Source organism: Mya arenaria, chromosome 8 (genome assembly GCF_026914265.1).
Source record: "Mya arenaria isolate MELC-2E11 chromosome 8, ASM2691426v1".
NCBI lineage: Eukaryota > Metazoa > Mollusca > Bivalvia > Myida > Myidae > Mya > Mya arenaria.
The window spans coordinates 40,801,309-40,826,962 of NC_069129.1; the positions used below are offsets into that span (position 1 = coordinate 40,801,309).

General features: G+C 37.4%; 2 protein-coding genes across 2 annotated transcripts; one reads left to right on the plus strand and one right to left on the minus strand.

The window, feature by feature from the left end:
• On the plus strand, positions 1 to 939 carry LOC128244188 (uncharacterized). Its single transcript, XM_052962204.1, has one exon. The coding sequence runs from the start codon at positions 1 to 3 to the stop codon at positions 937 to 939; it is 939 nt and encodes a 312-aa protein (XP_052818164.1).
• An 8,809-nt stretch (positions 940 to 9,748) lies between these two features.
• On the minus strand, positions 9,749 to 14,584 carry LOC128244189 (protein wech-like). Its single transcript, XM_052962205.1, has 2 exons — positions 13,690 to 14,584; positions 9,749 to 10,575 (listed from the first exon to the last, which is right to left on the minus strand). The coding sequence occupies exons 1-2, from the start codon at positions 14,582 to 14,584 to the stop codon at positions 9,749 to 9,751; spliced, it is 1,722 nt and encodes a 573-aa protein (XP_052818165.1).
• Between the last annotated feature and the right edge of the window lie 11,070 nt (positions 14,585 to 25,654).

Genomic DNA, 25,654 nt, shown 5'->3' on the forward strand with positions numbered 1-25,654 from the left:
ATGGCAGACAATGAAACACAGGACTGGGCTACAGGCATCAAGTCTGTACAATTCCAGAAGAACTCAGCACATCACTCGGGGATTAAGTGTTCACCATACTCGGCCATGTTTGGGTGTGAAGCTCGAGTGGGCTTAACCTCTTCAGCACTACCCACAGAAGTGATCTACAGGATGGAGAGTGAGGATGATCTTCTGGCTGCTTTCTCGTGTAGCACACCTCATACACAAGAAGCTGACATCATACAAGTCATCTCAAGCAGCACAACTCCTTCTCATGAAACTGACAGCATCACAGCCTCATCAAACAGCCCAGCTTCTTCTCATGAAACTGACAGCATACCAGCCTCCTCAAGCAGCCCAACATCTCCACATGAAACTGACAGTATACCAGCCGACTTAAGCAGCCAAACTCAGCCATCAGTCACCACCACACCAATCTTGGAAGACCACACTATCCAGATCAGGAAGCGTAGAGCTGAAGCCTATACAGCACTACTATCTCAGGCAGAGAGGATGGTGAAACGCAGCCGTGTGGATCTCAAAACCGGTGTGCCTGGGGACAATGTGGCTGTTCCTATACCGGCAGTAGATCGTGGCAGAGGGGATCCTCGTAACATTCTTGGTGTCATCGTCAACAGAGACGTCGACACTGACCAGTACAAGATTGCTGTAAAGGCGGGTGTTTTAAAGGGACAATACTCCAGGAACCAGTTTGATTTGTGTCCTCAGCGATTACTGACAGAAGCTGATGTCAGTCAGGAGAATGTAACGTCACTTCTTTCTGCTGTTATTGCGGAATCTTCATCTGGTGGGCAAGGTTTTACCAAGTGCAACTGCAACGGTCCAAAAAAGTGCCAGTCCAACAGATGCAAATGTTTTAAAGCAAAGCTGAAGTGTAACTCAAGATGTCATTCCAGCCTCACATGCTGCAACAAATAAACTGTTGATAGATATGCCCAATATACAATGGGAAATATCCCGCATTAATCAGTTACTGCATTGCACTGGTGCCTTTTTTAAACACAATCATCAAAGTGCTTTCCTTGAGGGTTTAATTGTCAATAAATTAGATGCCGGTAAATTGATGAGTTTTACTGTTTTCTCTCTGATTTGCAGTTTGTAATTTTGGCGAAAATATTGACCGAGTTATTCGTTTGCAGTTTGGTTGAACTACGCAAAAAACTATACCTGAAATGTATACCTGATTATTCAAATGTATAAATAAATAAAAAATCACCAGATGTATTGTCTGCTTATTTCCTTCAGGGATTTCATGAAATCCATGACTACATTTTTTAGGGATTTCACGAAATTAATGGAATTTTCAGGGATTTCATGAAATCCCTGAGTGAAAACAGTAATTTCGCGAAATTACTGAAATTTTCAGGGATTTCATGAACACGTATACTAGGGTAAATAATTGTCACATGATAACCCTATTTAACGTTCCTTTCGGAAGGTATTTACGGGGTGAGGCGCGTAATCGAACCTGTGACCCCTGCAGTGTCTTATTTAGTAAAAAACACCTCCCCCCACTGCCATCCCCTTACACCCCGCATACCTCCGCTACTGGATGCTATTTAGACCTTACACAGATATAATTGCGATCGTGTTTTCATTTAAAAGTAATGAGGATTTTTATCATAATTTGAATGTTGCAATTGCATATAGAAGGTTAAATTGTCGTAATAAATGAAGATAAATTTAAAATTGTGTAAACCGTCGACAACAATTTTGACATACACTAGTACTATGTTTATATGTTGTGCCAATAGTATTAAAAAAGTATTTTAGTCGTATTGATGAAGCTAAATTTGCTAAAGTATTAGTTTAATACAACTCCCACGTGATATTTTGTAACTATAATTTAAGGAAAATAATAAAGAAATGTGTGTCTTTAAAAAAATTATACTGTCAGATTTGTTTTTAAATTGTACGTATTTATTTACTTTCATTCTAACAGATAAAAACGAATAAAGACAATGTCGGCATCATCAAAAGTAGAAGCTAGAATAGGATTGGGTGGATTTTGATTTAATTATTTGAAAGTAAATAGCACTCCATTTTGATAGCATAAAATTCTCAAAGAAAGATCAAATAGCCAAACATACAATCGTAACAACTCGGCCATCTCTGGCAAGCTTCGAGATAGACTTCGTAAATGGTAGTTAGGATATACGAAAGTGCGATGCGGCCGCCGGCGATTAACCGTTTTCAATCCGCGTAAAGAAGGCCCATTGTAACAACAAGGACATGGATTGTGTTAAATTAAATGTGCTTTCTTAAGAGAAAATATTTATTGTAACATCAAAGAATGTTCGTTTTTTGAATACTTAGATGTTTTCTTATACCTGAAGCACTCTGTTTCCTCTAGAAAAATCGTGAACACACAGAAAAAGTACTTGACAGTAATTGAAATGATCATATGGTTCATGGCATGCATGAATCATTACATCGGATTAAATGCATGCATGGACTAAATCTCAGCATTTTCTCAACAGTCGTACGGTTACCCTATGAAATGTAAGTTTTAAGTCATACTTTGCTTGTGTTATTATTCACACATAATTCAGCTTTCCTTGCCATTAAAGCAACATAGCTATTCTGTAAAATCGTTGATTGCATTGTGCAGAGTTTTGTGGGTTGTGGTAGGGTGGGTGTGAGCTTGGCATCAAGTAAGCTTTATCAGCTGATAGCCACGCATGCCTTTACTTCAGTATTATTGGGTTTGGGCTGCAAAATCAATGTTTTTTGTTGTAAACTGTTCTGTGGGGTAGGGGTGGGCGGTGACTGGCCACGCAGTTAGCTCAATTGGTAGAGTACCAGTACAACGTTCATGGGATTGGGGCCAAAACGTTGAGTTAGCTAAGTTGGCAGAACTTGTCTTCAAATAGTATTTGTTCACGGCAGATCATGCTTCACTTTTCCTCATAGGCTGTAGATAAACCCACTCATTAATATTTCCTTACACATTATATGTCTTAATCAATAATTATAAGTCTTTATATCTTTGAGTAAAATGTCATTTTTAATTAAACACAACAACACCAAAACAATAACTGATAAGATACTCAATTGAAAATTATTCATTTTTGTAAATAAAAGCCTAAAACAAAATATTTAGCCAGGTTACTAAGCTTTCAGCAATGTATACCGGACCTTTTTTCAATAATACTTAATGTATTTTGAATAATTAGCCTTTAGATCACTTTTCACGCTATGACTCTTTTTAATGTCCAACTCAATAAAATGCAAACAAGTATAATTACAGTAACTTTCAGTTTTGATCAACATGTCCCTTAAATTTATTTTCAATATTAGTCAAGCAATAACAGTCGAGCCATCTGTATGCAATTCAATGTAAAATTAATGATAATTTAGGTTTTGCTCCCATTTTTACCTCCATTTCTGTGCAAAGACCTTTTAAGTGCATTGAGTATTTTGGGAGACTTCACATCTTTCTGGTGTTTAATCCCCATATATGGTTTTAATATGCCATACAAATTTAAGTCTTCATTATAAAAAAATACTGTATGTCTCAGTCCTACCATAAACACACAATAAGAGGACTAAAGCATTACCATGTGTCAGCATTATAGATCTTTCTATGCATTTTATTTGTCTAAATGTATTACCAGTATCTTTACCAATATCGTTGTGCCTCTTTGAGTACTTGGCTTGACGGTTTGGTTTTTATTACATTGTTTTGAATGTTTTATTTGCACACAACAATGATGATGATGATATTACTTTGCTATGCCAAAACATCAACACATGTTCTTCAAACAAAAACAAGGACATTCAGAATAACTTTTATTACATCCTTTTTAAAAAATAAACCCAAAAAAACAATGAAATAACCATGCATCTGTAAAATCACAAGTCATGTTATGTGTTCGTTAAATTTAACTTAATAAAGGAATTCAATCAATTTTTATAAACATTCCAACAGATTGAAAATCAAATCAACACATATGGAAAAACTGTTTGCAAGTCAGCTAGTATCTTATTTTATGCCTAATCAGATTGATATGCAAGCTGGTAGCTTACAAAATCACTGTCTGTTGCCTAAGTAGAAACAAGTACGAACATCCTTTTCCTGAGGTCATGAGAAAGTATCCTGGAGGGGCTTGAACAAACAACATTGGATTTGAGGCTAATCCTCTAGACCACTTTCACCTTTTCACATTTTAAAGAGCCCAGTTTACAACATGGCATTTGCAAGGATGTGCCCTATTTAAGGATTTTCTTAAGTCTGAAAATTGAACTGAACAGAATAGTTCTCCTTTATTTGGTTTGCCAATGCCATCTGTTTCTGTTTTTGTAGCTATCTTCCCTCCTTCATATCTTCATATAGGAAAACCTCTTTAAGCGTAGATAGATCCTTTACCACACAGTTTAATATATATATATATATGCACTTTCCATTGTTAAAAAAAAGTTCCACAGTGATAAAATATGTGTCCGGATGTATCTAATAATCACGGGCCAACAGATGACTTTTATCTGCAACTTAACATCAGTATGTAAGTCATCAAATATTTGAGATGACAAGATGTTCCACTGAACGCTTTGTTTCCATCTTGCACTCATTTTCCCATGGTAGGCGTTGCAGTTGTGTTAGATGATTTCCATGCATTGCCGGTCAATTCTCAGTACAATGGCATTTTTTATTACATTCGGATTTCAGTGCCTGAAATAGAAATCATAAAATACGATATATTTTCAGATCAATTATTTTAAAAGCCTGTTCAACAACATAAAAGTATTCACAAAAAACTAAGTGTCACACCAATTTAAAGCTGCATCCTCACAGATTTACTGTTCTGACACCTTTTTATTTTTGTCTTTTAACGAGCCAATTGGCAATTATTGTGCACATGTATAGAAACCAGTGATATTAGACTGCTGACATAATATCAGATCACAGTCTTTCATATGCAAGTTTGAAAATTTGGTATAAATTCTTTCTATTTAGTCATACAGTGAACTCGACAGTTCCGGGTCATCGACAGTTCCGGGTCATATCGAGAACAAAATGTTTATAATTCAAAAACAATACAGGATTTTTATCATTTGAATATATAGTTATATTTCCCAATCAGTTCGTTATTTGCACTTTAATTTCGGATGTTGTCATTTGAAACCGGAAGTCGTCATCACGAAACGCGTGACTGGAGCGTTCCAAAAATAAACCGTATGCGCGATATATTTGTTAACAAGGGGCAACAAAAAACGATGTTTGTACTGGTAATTTAAGGAATCCAGGTATAATTTACATGTTATTATTTAGTTAATTTCCTTTTAAATAAGAGTCATAAATTTAATTAGCATCGTCAAACTTGTTTTGACAAATGCAGCAAATACCTTGACCTAGCTAGCCTGTGACAGTTTCGGGTCAGCATCAGGAACTTTCTCAAAATTGTAAACGCATTGCAAAATAGGTTTTGACAGCTGTTTACTATTGATTTATTGTTTGTGATGATACACCACTGTTAAAAATTGCTAATTTATACAATTTCAATCGTTGTGCATACTAATTCGTGCCATAATGAGTTTAACTGTATGGAATGCAGTAGTTATTTTAAATGCATAATCTCATACAAGACTAACAAGTGCAAATAGTATCTAGTTTCCTTTTTTCGTTGTTTAAACATTTTTAAAAAAATGCATCATTTTGGTAGAATCATGGGTCCCAAGAGGAAGTTGACTTTTGCACATAGACTCAGTCCAGAAGTAAAGCAGACAAAGGTCATCTCCCAGAAATGCAAAAGGGGAAAGAGAATGTCTCCGGGGAAGTCTGAACGCGTACGTGTAAGCATTGTTTGATGTGTGTAAAAATACCATGTCACTTAGGAAAGCTTCTAGAGAATATGACCTGTCGTACAGTTTTCTTCAGAGAAGATGTTGAGGGGAAGTGGACATAGACAGCATCAATGGACCGTCTTCAGTGTTCACGCAGGCAGACACTGATGAATCATTTCAACAAAGAAACACAAGTGTTTCATAGCATCACAGTCTAGTTTAAGTATTTGTTCATCAATTTATGTAGTTTTATTTTTCTATTGTTTCCTTTCCAACAGACACGCTTCGTTTATTTCTTTACTGACCCGGAACTGTCGAGTTCACTGTATAAGGTCACACATAATAGAACAGACTTCAGTTGTTTGGAAAACAATTTTTCGCTATTGCTGAAACTAAAGCCATATATTTGTGTACATTTAATTTAATTACTCCTTTGATATCAATTGAGAGCTTTGAGGAATGACCAAGAAGAACTGTCAATCTGTGAGAGAGCAGCTTTTTGCTCTGAACTAAATTTAAGAATTTATGTAAAATGAAATTGTTATCATGTTGAAATTTCACTACAATGTTGATATGTTAATACTGTCATTCCTTGTTGATTAATTGTACAAACATGCAGGTACATTTGGGCTTAAACCAATAGGGTACTTGATTGTAAAATTATTGTCCGAATTTCAAAAATAGCATAACCATTACCTCATCTGCCAATTTGTATTAGAACAAGCCAGGAATTCAGAGTCGGCCACACCACTTGTACCATACTGCTCTCTGAAAATGACAATAAGATTAAAATTCAAATGGCGGCAATTCACGGGCACAGCAAAAGTGTCAGCATTTTTCAATGTTACTGCATCACCACCACTGGTGAATATCATAGAATATAAACTTGAAAGAAATGTGTGCTGGTTTATGTGTTCAAACTTATTTTGCTAGACCACTAGAATGAAGATCTAATTTATTTAGAGGGCTATATATATTAGTGAACAGGCATTCAATTGTGTCATAACATTAAGCTGTTTGATACCAACACTCATGGACATATAAACCATACATCCTTGGTTAAAAGAATGTAAATTGTTTGATACCAACACTCACGGACATATAAACCATACATCCTTGGTTAAAAGAATGTAAATTTTAATTTAAAAAAAAATGAGATGTAAATACACTGAGATAAGAACGTCTAACCATTTATCAATCTAAGTTAAGTCAGATTCAGGCTTACTTGTTATTTCAAAAAAATCAAATAAAGTAGTTGTGTTCTTAATTTTTGCCACTGATCACTGGAGCTTAAAAATTATTATTTACTATCTTAGAATCTGTCAAATGGAAGAAGACTTAACCCCACCCACTAAAAATTAATGACATGTCCATTTAGTTTCTCATTAGGGCTCTTTTAAAAACATTTTTATATTTTAATAAGATATATTAAGTATAAAAAAACACTTACACACAAATAACTCGTAAAAGTTCGTTCCACATTCTGTCTTTGGTCTAACATATCTCTTGGTTGTTTGAACATCTTCTTGGTCGGCCATGATGGACTATTTTCTTACGACCCGTATTATTTCCGAGGCCATATCTTGATAATAGCGGAGAAGTTCCGATTGCCAAACATAAGTAAAACATCTTCAACAGTGTAGTCTGCTGAAAAATATTTCCAAAATATTGCCAAAAGATAAAGAAAAAATAAAGTTGTATTTATAACAATTTCCTTCCCTTATTTTTTTATTTGACAATTTTTGACTGTAGAACCCTGCCAAAATCAAAATTACTCCTGGGGCTAACCAATTATCGCGTTTGATATTAACATGACATGAAATATCCATAGTTTACTCCAACTCGAGAATTGGAGCAAATTTTCCCGCCACAGTAGATTTACCCCCGTTGATATTTGCGTTTATATGAACACATTTGCCCCCGAGGGTAAGTTTCGTTGTATAAACGCATCATAAGTTATCAAGTTGTTAAAGTCTAGAGCTGATCAGTATCAGCACAGTTATTGGTCTTGGCTTACCAAACAATATATTAATATTTACCCCATGCGGAATATGTAAGGTAATGCTCATTTAAATTTATAACCGTTACAACCCTGGAAACTACAATTATGTTAGCAATGGTGATTACCATTCATACTGCCTACAATTGATCTGTTTTCATCGAGGGTCAAAACCTCATGCGTGAAAGGGTCATTCATTGACGGTCGTGGTTAGTTTTCAACATTAAAAAATGATCAGTACATAAGGGTCTATCTTCAACGGGGTCAAAATTTAATGTTACATCGGCTAAGAGAAGACGTTGACGTCATTTCTATTCAGGAACTGTAAGCTAGCCACTTGATAGCGTGTAGGATACTTTGTCCAACGTTTTGTCGCCTGACTCTTAATGCTGGCTGGCTTGTCAAGGACGTCGCAAAACGGTAAATTTACTTATACCGATACCATATGCTGTACTAGGGGCCGTTTGAAAATTACGGCGTCGCATAGACTGGTATCCTTGTTCTCTTTTCTCCAAAAGTTACGCAGGATACCAGTCTAGCGACGCAGTTGCGTGAACGTTATTAAACGGTCCGTTCATGCGTTTGTTACACATGGTCTGTCTGATCTGGGACGATCTTCGACAACTTTAGTTTGTTGAACGCTTACTTGAAGGCGATATATTTGTTGTCTGTGGCTTCCAAACGTTCTACTGACGTCAGTTAAGCTTTCACCCGAGCAAGCCTCAGCAATGTTTGAATAAGATGATGTTCAGTTAGTCTTGGCACTTCAATCTAACGCAGATTTGAAATCTGATATGATTTTAACTTTATAAAGGGCACATAGAAAGTGACCAAAACAAGTTTTGGTTGACATGTAGCTTCCCCACGGGTTGCACGTGCAAAAATATATTGGGATGTCATAAACGCTATACAGTCGAAATTTCACTACTTCAAATGGATATTTGATACGCTTGAGAGACAAGAAATGCTGCATAAAAGTAGTACTGTTACACCAAATTGCGGTCTGATTACTGTTGTTAAATCAGCGATATTTAAAAATAAAAGTTGAACATTTTCTTTTATTACCGAGTATTTAACATTCATTTAATCAAAACCATAGAAAGGTGTTTATGTTTCTGCAGTGTATATACATGTACACACACGTTAGGTGGAGTTTTGATTTAATCCATGATAATACAATTTTGAAAGTTTTTTGATAAATGTAATAGTAAAAGGTTAAGATACAAAACTAGTTGAACAATACAGACAGTGAACAGACAAAATATCTTATTGTAAAATTCGTTCCTCTGCGAATTTTTAAAGTATAAAGACATGCCGTTTTTTTCATCTTCATTTCAATGGTAAAAAAAACATTTGGGAAATTCACATTTAAAATATTTTTTTACAGTGAAATCAAAATTCTTTCACGCATTAACGTTAACCGTCATATCTTTCAGCGATGTCAGGTTAAACATATTTAAAAAGTATATATTTTTGAGTGAGAAATTAAACCTTTTTAATCCAAAATCTTGGTATTACACTATATAAAACACCTAATTTTATCTTTAAAACCAGGAAAAATATACATCTGTCTATAGAATAATTTGTAGAATAATTCTATATAAAATGAAGGTAAAATCATAGTTCTATTTATTCAACATTCAAAAAAAAAAAAAAAGCCAAAACAAATTCCGATTGAAAAAGTATTGAACAGAACAACAATATTTTCACTAATTCTTTATACAATTTATTAATAAATAAAACTGCCAAATTTGCTGAACATTTATTATATATACATGGATTTAAGCATCAATAGTTTTTCAATTGTATCATGAAAACACGTTTATAATAAATCAATACTGTATGCTTATGTCGTTAATTAAACTGATTGCTTAAACAGTATTGAATATACAGAAGTTTCTTTTATAGAAACAAACGAAATTCACGACTGATAACGAAGAGCTGTCAATTTGCATTAAAGACCTGTAGTGAGTGACAACTCCTCACACAAACAACTATGACACATGGGTTAGGACAAAAAGACACGGAGCAGGGATTGGTCAGTCCGTCCTTCCGTCCCAGTATTTCCCTCATCTTGCCACCCCTCTCCGTCAGCAGCATCACGTTCTGATTGCTCTGCCCACACACGAGCAGCTGACCTGGACCTACCTCCACCAGGGACGTGGGATATTTGAGCAGCTTGTCCCGGTACTCATGCAGGACCTTCCCGTCCAGGGACAGCTGGAGGACGGTGTAGGTAGTGTAGTCAGACACGTACAGGGTCGGTGGTATTGAAGCTGACACAGTCAGGTTATATGGTGTTTTGAAAAGTTTTCTGCCATCATCTGTTTGAAATGTACTTATAATATGACCATCCAATGTCATCACTTCGATACGCGGGTTTGATGTGTACGAAATGTATAATCTATTGTTGTAAGACGCAATACCATTACACCCGTATGATACTTTTATTTCCTTTCCACGCGTCAACTGTCCTCGCTTTGTAGACACCAGCTGAATCATGGAGTTAATCGGGAGAGTGACAGCGGCCTGGTCATCATGGAGCACACACACTTCCCAAGGCTTGACAGGCAGCTTGAGGAGGGAGGTGACGCTGCGGGCGGGGACGTTTACAAGTTTGACATTCTTGTTATTCCCGTCAGCCAGGAGTAAGATACCAGATGAGAGTAGGGCGGAGCCCGTGATACAGCAGATTTCAAGGTCCTGAGTTGTTTTAACGTTGATATCCGTCCCCTTCTTCCACGTCACAGTAGAGAGGTCAAGAACTGGAACTGAAACACAATACAGGACTACATGTATATCATGTTTCCCTTTAATCTTATATATATATAATTAAGCCAACGGTATAATTTAAACTTGTATTTAGCAATCTCTAACTTCAATACTCAGTATACTTCAGGTTAACAAGACAGACACCCGGAAATAAACATAATATTTTAATATAGGTTATGTAAGGAGGTTTTAGTTAGACAAATGTTTACTTCAACAATTGACTTTTGCAGATTTTGATCAATAAAACATTAAAACACTTATAGATTAAATTCTGATCAGGATCTAAGACGTCATCGGCAGTAATTTCTATTTAAAACCGCAATGATCTTTTATAAAGAAATATTATCGACTTTCGTGTCAATGTACCTAGCACATCAAAAGGCATTATGTCACATATATTTGATCATTTTTAAACAATATTCACTGCAAGGAATTATCTTAAAATCGTAGTGAAAATACGGTTTATCAGGAAAGATCTCAAATGTAAATTTAACTTATCATAGTGTAAAGTTTGGCTATTTTGTTACATATATGTGTGAATTAAACGTAAGCCACTTTTAAAAATAAAAATATATATATAAATTGTTTCGTTTTGTGACATTTATAAAGATGCACTCTTTGTCCCAAATACGATTTACCACAATTAATACCAATGTTTAATATATAAGAAGGATGAGCAAATGTCGAAAACAATTATTTATATGAAGGATACAGATTTTTTTTGAGAGAAAGGTGCAAAAAACACGATATTTCTACCTTATCACAGATAGTAGATAACAGTAAATATTTTAGCATCCACCAGTCATTTATCATTTATGCGTTTTCAGCTATCAAATAGACGGTTACAATCTTGTTATCAGTAACTTACATTTCCAAAAATGCATTATTTAGTAAGAAGTTAAAGGTTTATCATCCAAAATCTGATGTTTGTTATACATGTGAATGTTTTAATTTTGAATAAGAGTGTCACTTTAAGATTTTTTGAGATTACTACTACTTTAATCAAACTTGCCCAAGGAAAAGCGAAGTGTGTGTCGATCGGTCGGTGAAGAAAATAGTTGATATTTCTAGGTCAGACGATAAAAGGTCGTTTTATTAGTAATAGAAGACCCACGCCTTGATAGTAGAATCTCCGGACGTACCCACGGGCGACAGTAACGATGACAAGACGCAGTATTTTTGCCACACCCTGCACAAAAACAATGGTCAATAACAAAAATGATTGGTACATGATCATTACTCTCAAAAACCTAAATATCAACCAAAAATTGCACGAAAAAACCCAAATAATGACTATCATTACAGACAGACAAACAAGAGTTGATATGAATTATATAATAATATATTTGGATCTTTTTCGACGTGGAATATTTGTGTGATAATAAGGTTTTATTATCATAATCATGTTCCAAGTATTTTTGGTCTTGATTTTTAGGGGGGAGGGGCGTGGCAAACATGATTGGTCCTGTCAACGTGCCGCCTGTAAGTGTACGGAGCTATCTTAAAATATGATCATTTAAAATAAAAGAATCTTGTCAAAACCGTTAAAGATATTGTGGTGAATAAATATTTGTTTTAGTGCAAGAACGTAAATATAAAGTGTCAATCACGCAACAATGAATCGCTAAAACTCGTTAGTAACGATTTTGAAATGGGTGGTTTTAAAGCTGCACTCTCACAGATTAAACGTTTTGGAAAAAATAATATTTTTATGTTTTTGTCTTGGAACGAGCCAATTTTGAGAAAGTGCATGGGGACAAGTAATATAAGATTGCTGACAAAGTATCAGATCACAGGTTTTCATTTTATGATCATAAATCATTAATTTATAAACGTAAATATAAAAACTGCGCTGCGATCTTTTGTCAGCAGTCTTATATCACTGATTTTCATATATTTACGCAATAATTGGATCTTTCAAGACAAAAAAAATAATATCAAGTTGTCAAAATGGTTAATCTGTGAGAGTGCAGCTTAAAAGCTATTTAAGTTTTTGTCTCAGAATCTAGTTAATTTTGGTGGCAATGCCTTTAAATCAGTCATATTGGATAACTCACAATGGAAGAGATCTCAATAATATAGCACACCGCCAAAATAATAATTATTTTTCATAAAACGTAAGTAACTCTTTAGCTATAAATCATTAATTTCCAAACGTTAATATGAAAAACTGCTAACTTAGTTTTGTTTTACTGGTTTCCATATATTTACGCAAAAAATGGCTCAATTTAAGAAAAAAATAGTCAAAAGGGTCAACCTGTGAGAGCGCAGCTTTTAAAGACAATATTTGAGCAAAAATGAACATTTGTTGTAAGGTTCCAGCTTTCACTTTCTTAGTTTTTACCCTCCTAATGATAAAAATGCACCATTTCGGAATAGAAATTGTCCAGATTTTCGTCGGGGAATACCCGAACCCCACTGCCAACGCTTTAAACCGAATCCTTTTCGGTTTGGAGGAAGGATCGCAAGTCAAAAGGTTACGCCACTAAGTAACGCCCCCTCTATCGTTAAATCTTGTAACCGCCCCTGAATACTGTTTGTTAACATATTTACCGGCAACAACCGACTTGCAGACTTGTTGTTTGTGTTTCATAATTTTAGATACAGCTAAGACGAATATAAATTAATTGCTATTTGCGTTTCATTTTTTTTAAATAAGGGCGGGATAAGGGTAGACATTTGTTCATTAATATTTTAAGGTGTCTATATCACCGTTGAATATGTGTGCATGGTCTTTTTTATTGCATAGGAGCATGTATACATGTGTTAAGACGAACCATGAATACGGTCGTAACAATTCTCCTTTTTACGTGTCAATGTTATAAATCGACACCTTAGCTACACCTTAGGTATGAATAAACGTTGTTCCCGGACAGTTCCATTCTTTTTCATCAGAGGTTTGATCATAATAAATCTACGCATAGCATCACACCCCTGGTGAACGATCAAAATCTTGCAATTTAATTTAAAGTCGCCTTAGTGGGACAACTTTGACCATGAACACCGTAGACGACGCTAAGGCTATGCTATCTGGAGATTATCTAGGCTTTAAAAATTATGTATCGACAGCGTCATATTTAGGATAAAATGGTGTACATAATTATTATCCTTACGAAACTCTCCCGCAACGTCCAGTGTTCCCAGGCCCATGTTCGATCCCAGAAGACGTTCCGTGTCCTCGTCCTGAATAAACCGATACTTTCGGGCCTTTATCAGACCACTTATTTGCTCTTTCTTATCCAGAGTATTCCGTATGTCCTTCTCGGCTCGCCTCGCCGCCACGTACCTCTGGTTCACCGAGATGTCACCAGACGATAATTCCGCCCTCATGGCCTCAAGACCCGATTTCGCCGACTCACAGTCACTCTTTAAGGCATTCAACACGTTTTCATCATCGATCTCCACTTTCCGGATGTTGTCGAGCAACTCCTTCTCGTGGCGGTCCAGGTAGGTGTTGATTTCTGCTCGGAATTTCCTCAATCTGGCGATCTCATGCTTAGACTGGTTTTCGACCTCGTCCAAAAGCTCATCGACATTACTTATAGACCCAGATAGAAGATCTTCAGTTCGTTTAATCGATGGTCCCAGCTCTCTGAATTCATTTCCAATGACAAAATCTTGAGCCACATCAGCGATGTAATCGACTTCACAGCTGCGATGATTAAGTACGACACAGTCACCACAGCCAAGGTCGCAATGGGTCGGGCAGTAAAACTTGATCATCTCCTTAGGATGGGTTTTACAGTATTCAGTTTCGCCGATGTCTGACTTCTTGGAGGATGGGTAGAAGGACGGCATCTTGTCTTTGGACAACATAATGTGGTTCCTGGACACCTTAAATCTCTTATGGGCCTCGATACAGGGATCACACATGTACTCTTCGCAGGTCTGACAGAAGCCTCGGGCTACAGCGCGGAACCCGCCTTCGTCACATGGCTGACAGTAAACAGTTGTGTCTACGGAGCACTTGCCAAGGCCAGGGTCACGTATCTTTCCAGAGACCTCCATCTGTGAAAAAGGACTAACAAAATAACTTAATAATTGATTGTTTTTTTCTTGCGGTATTGATACAGATAAACATGTACAATCTTAACGTCGTTATCAAGCATGGAACGCAAGTCGCTAAAAGGCCATAATTAAAACATGAAATAAAATAACGGCTCTTTCATTGAAAAACCGTACAATGTTTGAATATTTTGAACTTTTAAAAACAAAGTAGCGTTCGAAGTTCTCATGTTTCATTTAGATAACAATTCATGTGTTAGAATTGTTTGCTATCATTAAAGCAAAGTTTGCATGTCGGTAGTTCTACAATTAATATATAATAAAATGAAAACATAAATGTTTACCTCGGTTTTAGTTGATCGTCAAATCTTGTAGACAAGTAGGTAACGGGTACAGAGTCGTTAAGAACACCAATGTTATCAGATACCATTGATATCCTATCATAAGATATTACTCTCATTACGATAACATGAACTATTTTTGAAGTTTTAAGAACATTTGTTTAAACTGCTCATCCAGACATCTACATCGAAACAAATGCTTTCTGAACATTATATATTAACTACTTTTGCAAGACATTTAATGACAGTTGTTAACACTGTTCAACTTTAACAGACTGGTGGAACACGTCCAGTCGCCGAATCTGTCTGTATTGCCTTACCTTTACATAGTTTTTAAGGTCTGGTGCTCTTAAACCGCAATAATTAATAGTTAATGATAAATCATTTGACCCCTTCAGTGGGGCCTTACACTGTGACGTTCTTCAACGGGGCCGTACACTGTGACGTTCTTCAACGGTGCCGTACACTGTGACGTTCTTCAACGGAGCCGTACACTGTGACGTTTTTCAACGGGGCCGTACACTGTGACATTCTTCAACGGGACCGTGCACTGTGACGTTATTCAACGGGCAGTACACTGTGACGTTATTCAACGGGGCCGTACACTGTGACATTCTACAACGTGGCCGTACACTGTGACTTTCTTCAACGGGGCCGTACACTGTGACGTTTTTCAACGGGGCCGTACACTGTGACGTAATTCAACAGGGAAGTACACTGTGACGTTCTTCAACGGGGCCGAACACTGTGACGTTCTTCAACGGGCCATACACTGTGACGTTTTTCAACGGGGCCGTACACTGTGACGTTCTTCAACGGGGCGGTACACTGTGACGTTATTCAACAGGGAAGTACACTGCGACGTTATTCAACGGGGCGGTACACTGTGACGTTTCTCAACGGACCGTACACTGTGACGTTCTTCAACGGGGCCGTACACTGTGACGTTCTTCAACAAGGCCAAACAATGTGACGTTCTTCAACGGGGTCATACACTGTGACGTTCTTCAACGGGCCGGACACTGTGACGTTCTTCAACGGGGCCGTACACTGTGTCGTTTTTCAGCGGGGCCTTACACTGTGACGTTCTTCAACGGGGCCGTTCACTGTGACGTTCTTCAACAGGGCTGTATACTGTGACGTTCTTCAACGGGGCCGTACACTGTGACGTTCTTCAACGGGGCCGTACACTGTGACGTTCTTCAGCGGGGCCTTACACTGTGACGTTCTTCAACGGGGCCGTTCACTATGACGTTATTCAAAAGGGCCGTACACTGTGACGTTTTTCAACGGGGCCGTACACGCTTACGTTCTTCAACGGGGCCGTACACTGTTAGGTTCTTCAACGTGGCCGCACAATCTGACGTTCTTCAAAGGGGCCGTAAACGCTTACGTTCTTCAACGAGGCCGAACATTCTGACGTTCTTCAAACTGGCCGTACACTCTGACGTTCTGCACACTCTGACGTTTTTCAACGGCGTCTTACACTGTGACGTTTTTCAACGGGGCCGTACACGCTGATGTTCTTCAAAGGGGCCGTTCACTGTGCCGTTCTTCAACGGGGCCGTACACTGTGACGTTCTTCAACGGGCCGTACACTGTGACGTTCTTCAACGGGGCCGTACACTGTGACGTTCTTCAACGGGGCCGTACACTGTGACGTTCTTCAACGGGCCGTACACTGTGACGTTCTTCAACGGGGCCGTACACTGTGACGTTCTTCAACGGAGCCGTACACTGTGACGTTCTTCAACGGGGCCGTACACTGTGACGTTCTTCAACAGGACCGTGCACTCTGGCGTTATTCAACGGGCCGTACACTGTGACATTATTCAACGAGGCCGTACACTGTGACGTTCTTCAACGGGCCGTACACTGTGACGTTCTTCAACGGGGCCGTACACTGTGACGTTCTTCAAGGGGGCCGTACACTGTGACGTTATTCAACAGGGCCGTTCACGGTGACGTTTTTCAACGGTGCCATACACTGTGACGTTCTTCAACGGAGCCGTACACTGTGACGTTCTTCAACGGGGTCGTACACTGTGACGTTCTTCAACGGGCCGGACACTGTGACGTTCTTCAACGGTGCCGTACACTGTGACGTTCTTCAGCGGGGCCTTACACTGTGACGTTCTTCAACGGGGCCGTTCACTGTGACGTTCTTCAACAGGGCTGTACACTGTGACGTTCTTCAACGGGGCCGTACACTGTGACGTTCTTTAACGAGACCGTTCACTATGACGTTCTTCAAAGGGGCCGTACTTTGTGACGTTCTTCAACGGGGCCGTACACGCTTACGTTATACAACGGGGCCGTACACTGTTAGGTTCTTCAACGGGGCCGCACACTCTGACGTTCTTCAAAGGGGTCGTAGACGCTTACGTTCTTGAACGAGGCCGAACATTCTGACGTTCTTCAAACGGGCCGTACAATCTGATGTTCTTCAAACGGGCCGTACACTGTGGCGTTTTTCAACAGCGTCATACACTGTGACATTTTTCAACGGGGCCGTACACGCTGATGTTCTTCAAAGGGGCCGTTTACTGTGACGTTCTTCAACGGGGCCGTACACTGTGACGTTCTTCAACGGGGCCGTACACTGTGACGTTTTTCAACGGGGCAGTAAACTGTGGCGTTTTTCAACTGTTATACGTGGTCAACATAACATATTATTTGTTTGTCCAATAAGAAGACAGAAAGCATACTTTAAATTTGCCAAAACGTTAATTTCAGTAAATCTGCTGTCAGCCGTAATTGATTTGAATCAGGTGATACGGAAATTATTATACGTTGTTAGTATGATAAAAATAAGGAAAAAGACATACATCACCAGAAAAGTAAAACATTCTTTGTATGTACTTACACAATATAAATGGTTATACGACAGCAGTGCGTCACGTAAAGCCATATATTTGTTTAAACATTTCGTTTTGTACTTGGGAATTAAATCATTTGTTTTACAATGTCCATGATAACCAATGACAACCTCCACTTGAAACTCTTCAATTTTAAAGTGTTGTTACGCGCAGGTCTACAGACCTTTTGAGGGTTTCAACGTACACCCAGAAGCACTTTTTCTGTTTATTATTTCATTAGCTAAGTCTATATTGCATTTTCATTAAAAAGTATTTCAATACTTTAGAACACATACATATTAGCTTCTTTGAAATTTTCATCACTTGCAACCCGGGTGAAATAGATGGTTGGGAATTTCAATTATTTTAAACAGAGACGGTAAAACTTGTAAGTGTTTGTGCATTATGTTCCCAAAAGGTTTAAGATAATAATAAATAAAAAATTGCCATAAACATTTCTAGAAATTGTTGATTTTGGTTCAAAACTTTGATGTTCTAATCTTACGCGGTCAAAATATTATGTTAAAATTGTAATACGGTATCATATCTGAGAGAATATTACCTTTTGTTACTCCAATACCATATCACTACCAAAATGTTGAAAAATAAAGGAAATAAAGGATTGTTCTTATCATTAGAGTTATATGTATTGTTTTGATCAATAATTCTGAAATGGGGGTAGGGTAATTAAAGTTAAAAACATGTTACTTGTCCGTAAATTTCTTTTAAATTTTGTTTATAAATCCAGAAAATGCTACACTGATTTGTACAAGCTATTCATACGGTTTGAAATGTTGCACATTAGGGTATTTCTTCCTTTGGTTGTGAAACACAAATTTTGTTAATAAGCAGCAGGGGGCGATCTAATCCTGTTTCAATTGGAATGTATGATATCGAGTTTCATAATGAAGGTTTGTTGTTGTTCCTGACAGATGAACGATTATAAAAGCTTATTTCTGTTTTCACATTGGAATTAATCAAAAGACATTTAGATGCATTAACCCACGTTAGATGTAAAAAATAACACCCATTAAGGCTTAATTAGTTGATTTCCATCAGCCCGCAACCATTTGTATCATTATCGTTATCGGCCCCTCCCGAACGCTGTGTATGAGCACCTACTTTGACCAGCGCCGCCCACGAAAGAGGTTACAATTCATGTTACATTGTCTATGTATCAAGTATACGTAACGATGCACTCGATTATACGCAACGATGTACTCGCGTATACGTAATGATTAACTCGAATATACGTAATGATGGACTCATATATACGTAATAATGCACTCGAGTATACGTAATGATGCACTCGAGTATAAGTAATGATGTACTTGAGTAAACAAAATAATGCACTCGAGTATATGTAATGATGCACTCGAAAATACGTAATGATGTTCTCGAGTACAGGTAATGATGCACTCGAGTGTACGTAATTATGCACTCGAGTATTCTTAATGATGCACTCGAGTATACGTAATGATGCACTCGAAAATACGTAATGATGTACTCGAGTAGAGATAATGATACACCCGAGTAAGCGTGATGATGTACTCGATTTTACGTAATGAGGCACTAGAATATAGGAAACGATGGATTCGAGTATACGTAATGATGCTCTCGATAAGACGCCATGATGCACTCGAGTATACGTAATGATGCTCTCGATAATACGTCATGATGCACTCGAGTATACGTAATGATGCACTCGAAAATACGTAATGATGTACTCGAGTACAGGTAATGATGCATTCGAGTAAACGTAATGATGCACTCGAGTATACATAATGATGCACTTGAGTATACATAATGATGCACTAGAAATACGAAATGATGTACCCGAGTACAGATAATGATGCACCCGAGTTTACGTGATGATGTACTCGATTTTACGTAATGATGCAGTATAATGTACGATATTATGCACTTGAGTATACGTAATGATGCACTCCAATATAGGAAATGATGCATTCGTGTTTCCGTAATGATGCTCTCGATAATACGTAATAATGCACTCAATTATAGGAAATGATGCATTCGAGTTTACGTAATGATGCTCTCGATAATACGTAATGATGCACTCCAATATAGATAATGATGCATTCGTGTTTCCGTAATGATGCTCTCGATAATACGTAATAATGCACTCAAGTATAGGAAATGATGCATTCGAGTTTACGTAATGATGCTCTCGATAATACGTAATGATGCACTCGAATATAGGAAATGATGCATTCGAGTATACGTAATGATGCTCTCGATAATACGTAATGATGCACTCAAGTATAGGAAATGATGCATTCGAGTTTACGTAATGATGCTCTCGATAATACGTAATGATGCACTCGAATATAGGAAATGATGCTTTCGAGTATACGTAATGATGCTCTCGATAATACGTAATGATGCTTTCGATTATACGTAATGAAGCACCCGAGTATACGTAATAATGTACTCGAATATACGTAATGATGCACTTGAGTATATGTAATGATGCACTCGAGTATACGTAATAATGCACATCAAAATACGCAATGATGCACTAGAGTATACGTAATAATGCACTCGAGTATACGTAATGAAGCACTCGAGTATACGAAATGATGCACTCGATTATACATCATAATGCACTCGAGTATACGTAATAATGCACTCGAATATACGTTATGATGCACTTAATTATACGTAATGAAGCACTCGAGTATTAGTAATGATGCACTTGAGTGCGAAAATCCTTGGCCAGTATTCAATACTGATCTTATCCTTATCCTTAGACATGCCTTAGTGATTCCATTCAGCCTGTTGGTCAGCTAGATACACAGACCAATCAAAACACTTTGTTTCTAATCTTGATTTAAGTTTAATTTAAATTGCTTATTGAATACAACTCCTGGCTGTCGGGAATAAACCGCTGTAGAACCTATTGTGACCTATAACGTACGCAACTCGATCCGAGGCAGATAGCATAAGGACAAATACCATTACACATATATACATGTAGGTCATATAAACACGGTTTCAAGTACACAAATTAACTGATTACTTTAACCATACGTGTCACTTGACAAAAAAATAGAAATGCAATGTGTCCAAACGGCGTAATGATGCAGACGTCTAAATAATTATTTCTTAAATTACGGTCATTCTTAATCGAGAGAAAAAACAGGAATGAAAAAAACACGTTTGGCACCCTCATATTACGGAATGCCGTTAGGGCCATTGATTTTGAATGCGTTAATCTGAAACGCGATACTCGATAGAACGATGATGAAAACGCGACATCACGATAACGAAAACGCGATTATACGACAGTACGATCATGATAATGCGATAAACAATTGTGTTTTCACCATCGTACTGTCACGTTTTCATCATCGTGGTTTCGTGATTTCGCGTTTTCAACATCGTAGTATCGTACTGTAACGTTTTCATTATAATCTATCGCGTTTTCATCATCGTACTATCGTGTTTTCATCATCGTATTATCGAGTTTTCATCATCGTACTTTCGCGTTTTCATCATCGTAGTGCCGTGTTTCATCATCGTACTATCGCGTTTTCACTATCGCGTTTTCATCATCGTACTATCGTGTTTTCATCATCGTACTGTCGTGTTTTCATCATTGTACTATCGCATTTTCACCATCGTACTGTCGTGTTTTCATCATCGTGCAGTCGCGTTTTCATCATCGTACTATCGTGTTTTCATCATCGTACTATCGTGTTTTCATCATCGTACTGTCGTGTTTTCTTCATCGTACTATCGCATTTTCATCATCGTACTGTCTTGTTTTCATCATCGTGCAGTCGCGTTTTCATCATCGTACTATCGTGTTTTCATCATCGTGCAGTCGCGTTTAGAAATGAAAAAATAACATTCAGCTTAATTGTTAGTTTTGAAAATGTTATTAGAAATAATGAACTTCAAAAAAATAATTCTATACTCTTTAATTCCCTCTTAATGTATAGTAGTTTTCACCCCCGTTCTATTTACTCATAAGAGTAAAATGTGTTCACAAAAACAAAACAAAAATGTATAAAGCCCGGAATACACATAACTGGTTTTCCCATGCCGGTTCAAATAAAAACTGAATTTCATGCTATTATAAATCATGTATTAGACCAATGACTCTTATTGTTTCCGTAGTAACGTGTGTATATTTTTGGTATAATTAAGTTTGTGCCGGAGGATAAGTTTGGGAAAACTAGAATATCTACAATTCCGGGCTTAAGCTATTGTAACAATAGTATCAACCATGATGTGCTTCGAACATATGTATACGCAAAATGTCATCATTGAAATAATAACCTTTTTTGGTTATCTACATGCACGTTTTTCTTCTTATTTCATTGCGCCGAGTTGATGCTATGCATCAACTCTTTTTCTTGTAGTACCAGTTTTAATTCCCCGAATAAGTCTGTCAATAGGGGAGCAATCGGAACACCTCGGCCAGTATCGAACAGAATTGACTGCCTCGAAGATGGCCGGAGATGGCCGAGCTGATACGACTGGTAGCGAAGTGGCTGGCAACGGAAGGGGCAGCTGTGATGGTGAGCAGCCGGAAACAGGCGAGTGTAGACAAGGCGGTCGGCAACCTCCGAAATAAGGGGCCAACCTGGATCACAGAACAGGACGCATTGAAAAGATGGAAACACGGTGAGATCAAAAAAGAGTATATTAATAGACGCAAAAATCAAAAACTTTTTTTTTCAAAAGTACGCATTCACAGAATTCTGGCCTAAATAATTTTAATTTTAAAAGCGGTATCAATCTTTTTTGGCAAAATGGAGTATTTCCTGTGACTTTATTAAATAGATAATTAACAAAATAGCTCTTATTTGAACATTTTCTTATGTTTTATTATTGTAATTATCATTTCGCACGAAATAATTCATGTCGATGTCTGACCCTATAAAACGTGGTCGAGTCCCTTCAATAGACAGACTTCTGAACGTGCTGTTGGTATGTAGGCTAGTGCAAGGAGTTTCATTCATTGTTAGGCCCCACACATCTCCACGGACCTATAATATAGGACCTTGTTTATAGGTCAGTGATATCGCGTACATTTCATAGTTCCATCATTTTATGTTGGGAGATTTTTCTTTGACAGCACTTGGAATATGCATGAGTGTGTGAAGATTAAAATGGCACTATATTATAAAGTACATGTAGTATGATTGTGTGATTATCTCCTTCTCCATAAGCATTTTATTATAGCTTTCATTTCAGACAGTGGAAGAATTTTGAGGACTGGATCTGCTTGTTTCAAATGCAGCCGTCAATCCCATATTTGGCCCGATTCTTAATGTAAGAATTTGATGAATACAAATATGATTCCCATGAAGTTCACAATATTGACTTTTCTTATACATACATTATTGTTCTGTAGCATATACATGACTTAGCGCTCATAACTGATGATGATGATGATGATGATGATGATGATGATTGTTGCATTCTTAATCTTAATGTATCTAAGGGACACAATTCTTTATATACTACAGCATATTTCTCTATTGTAGTTATTCATACTGAATACTATGTTTCATATATAGCTATGCCTGTAGTATTGTATTTCACTTGATGCTTGGGTATGAATGAATAAACATGTAACTCCATTTGAGATCTTATGAATCTAACCCATTCCACAGGTTGTTGTAAGAACTAAACCAACAACGCAACATGGTGTCAGAAGTTGGTGAACTGATTCTTATGGATTAAATTGAAATTAAATGGAATAATTAAATTGTAATTGTGAAGCTCATTCTAACAAAATGGCAAGCTTTAACAATATGCAAGGACAAACACCCAAAATGGACTGGGACAGCAGGGATTTGTCACAGTCATTCAAGTCGTTTAAGTCACATTCCGACTTTATGTTTAAGGGTCCTCTAAAGGAACAATCACAAGAAGTGAAGTGTAATTACCTAATGCTGTGGGTTGGAGAAAAAGGTCGTTCCATTTTTAGCACTTGGAGACCAACAGACGATCAACAAAAAGATCTTACATACTTCTACAACCAGTTCGAGAACTATAGTAAACCAAAATCAAACCGTATATATTCAAGATACATTTTCAAAATGAAAATACAAAAAGATGGCGAATCGTTTGAACAGTTTGTTACGGACTTGAGATTACTCACCAAAGAATGTGACTATCCAGAGGAAATTTTTGATGACATGATCCGGGATCACATTGTATTTGGTGTTCGATCTGTGAAACTCCGCGAAAAGTTCATAAGCGAAGGGAACGGTTTAACGTTACAGAAATCTTTGGACATTGCTAGAACGTATGAACTTACAAAATCACACATTCAACAAATGGACAACAATAAAAGTGTAAATGCCGTTACACCAAGGACATATCACCACCCAGAGGCAAAGAGGAATCCAAAACAAAGGTCGAGAGGCAATCTGAAGTATGCTAACGCTGGCACGAAGAAGGCTACGTGTTCAAACTGTGGATCAAAACACGAGACCAAGGACATATGCCCAGCAAGAGGAAAAGACTGTAACTACTGTGGGAAAAGAAATCACTTTGTTAGTGTATGCTACAAAAAGCAAAAGGAACAGAACAAACCACGAGTGCATGAGGTAAATGATTTTTCTTCCTCAGATCTAAGTGACAACTGTGATGGTTATTTTGTTAATACTGTTACTCATGACAAACACAAAAATCAAGCTTTTGTCAATATTTCAGTTGGCAACAACGGCACACAATTCAAATTCAAGATTGATTCTGGTGCACAAGTTAATATCATACCATACCACATGTACAAATCACTTGGTAGCAAAATTCAGTTGAAACACACAAACAGCAAATTGACAGCTTACAATGGCACATCACTCAAAGTACACGGTGTAGTTAGTCTTCAATGCTTGTACAATAATAAAATTTCAAGAAACGAATTTTACATTGTAGATACACCCTCATGTCCAATTTTAGGTCTTGACACTTGCCTTGCAATGAATCTACTCAAATTTGTATCAGCAGTAGAACCCGACGTTTCTTACACAAAAGACCAAGTTATTTCAAAATACCATGATGTATTTACTGGTCTGGGAACACTTCCAGGTGAATGTGACATACATATAAAATCAGATGCAATACCTGTAGTACACCCTCCAAGACGTGTACCTATTGCAATTAAGGACAGACTAAAAACAGAATTAGACAGAATGGTTAAAGACAAAGTCATTGTCAAATTGACAGAACCGTCTGTATGGGTCAACAGTATGGTAACTGTTGAAAAACCCAATGGCTCTTTAAGGGTATGCCTAGACCCTAAAGACCTGAATGAGGCAATAGTGAGACCACACTATCCATCTAGATCAATAGATGATATTTTGCCTGACTTGACAGGTGCAACCGTATTTTCCAAATTTGACGCGAGAACCGGTTATTGGTCTGTTAAACTGAACAAGAAATCATCATTTCTGACAGTTTTCAATACTCCATTTGGCAGATATAGGTATCTGAGACTTCCCTATGGTGTAAATTTTGCTCAAGACGTCTTCGTCCAGAAAATGGAGTCTTGTCTTGAAGGTTTGAATGGCGTCAAGGTCATTGTTGACGATATTGTTTGTTATGGCAAAGACAAACAAGAACATGACAGAAACTTGGACAAACTTATGGAAAGATGTCAACAAAAAGGTCTCAAACTCAATGCTGACAAAACCGAGATTGGTAAGTCAGAAATACCTTTCTTTGGACATTTACTGACGTCAGACGGACTGAAAATTGATCCTTCAAAGGTAAGAGCTGTCCAGGAAATGCCGTCTCCTAAGTCAAAGTCTGAGCTAGAGACTATATTAGGAATGGTGAATTATCTGCAACGATTTGCACCCAATATTGCAGAAATGACTAGTCTGTTACGA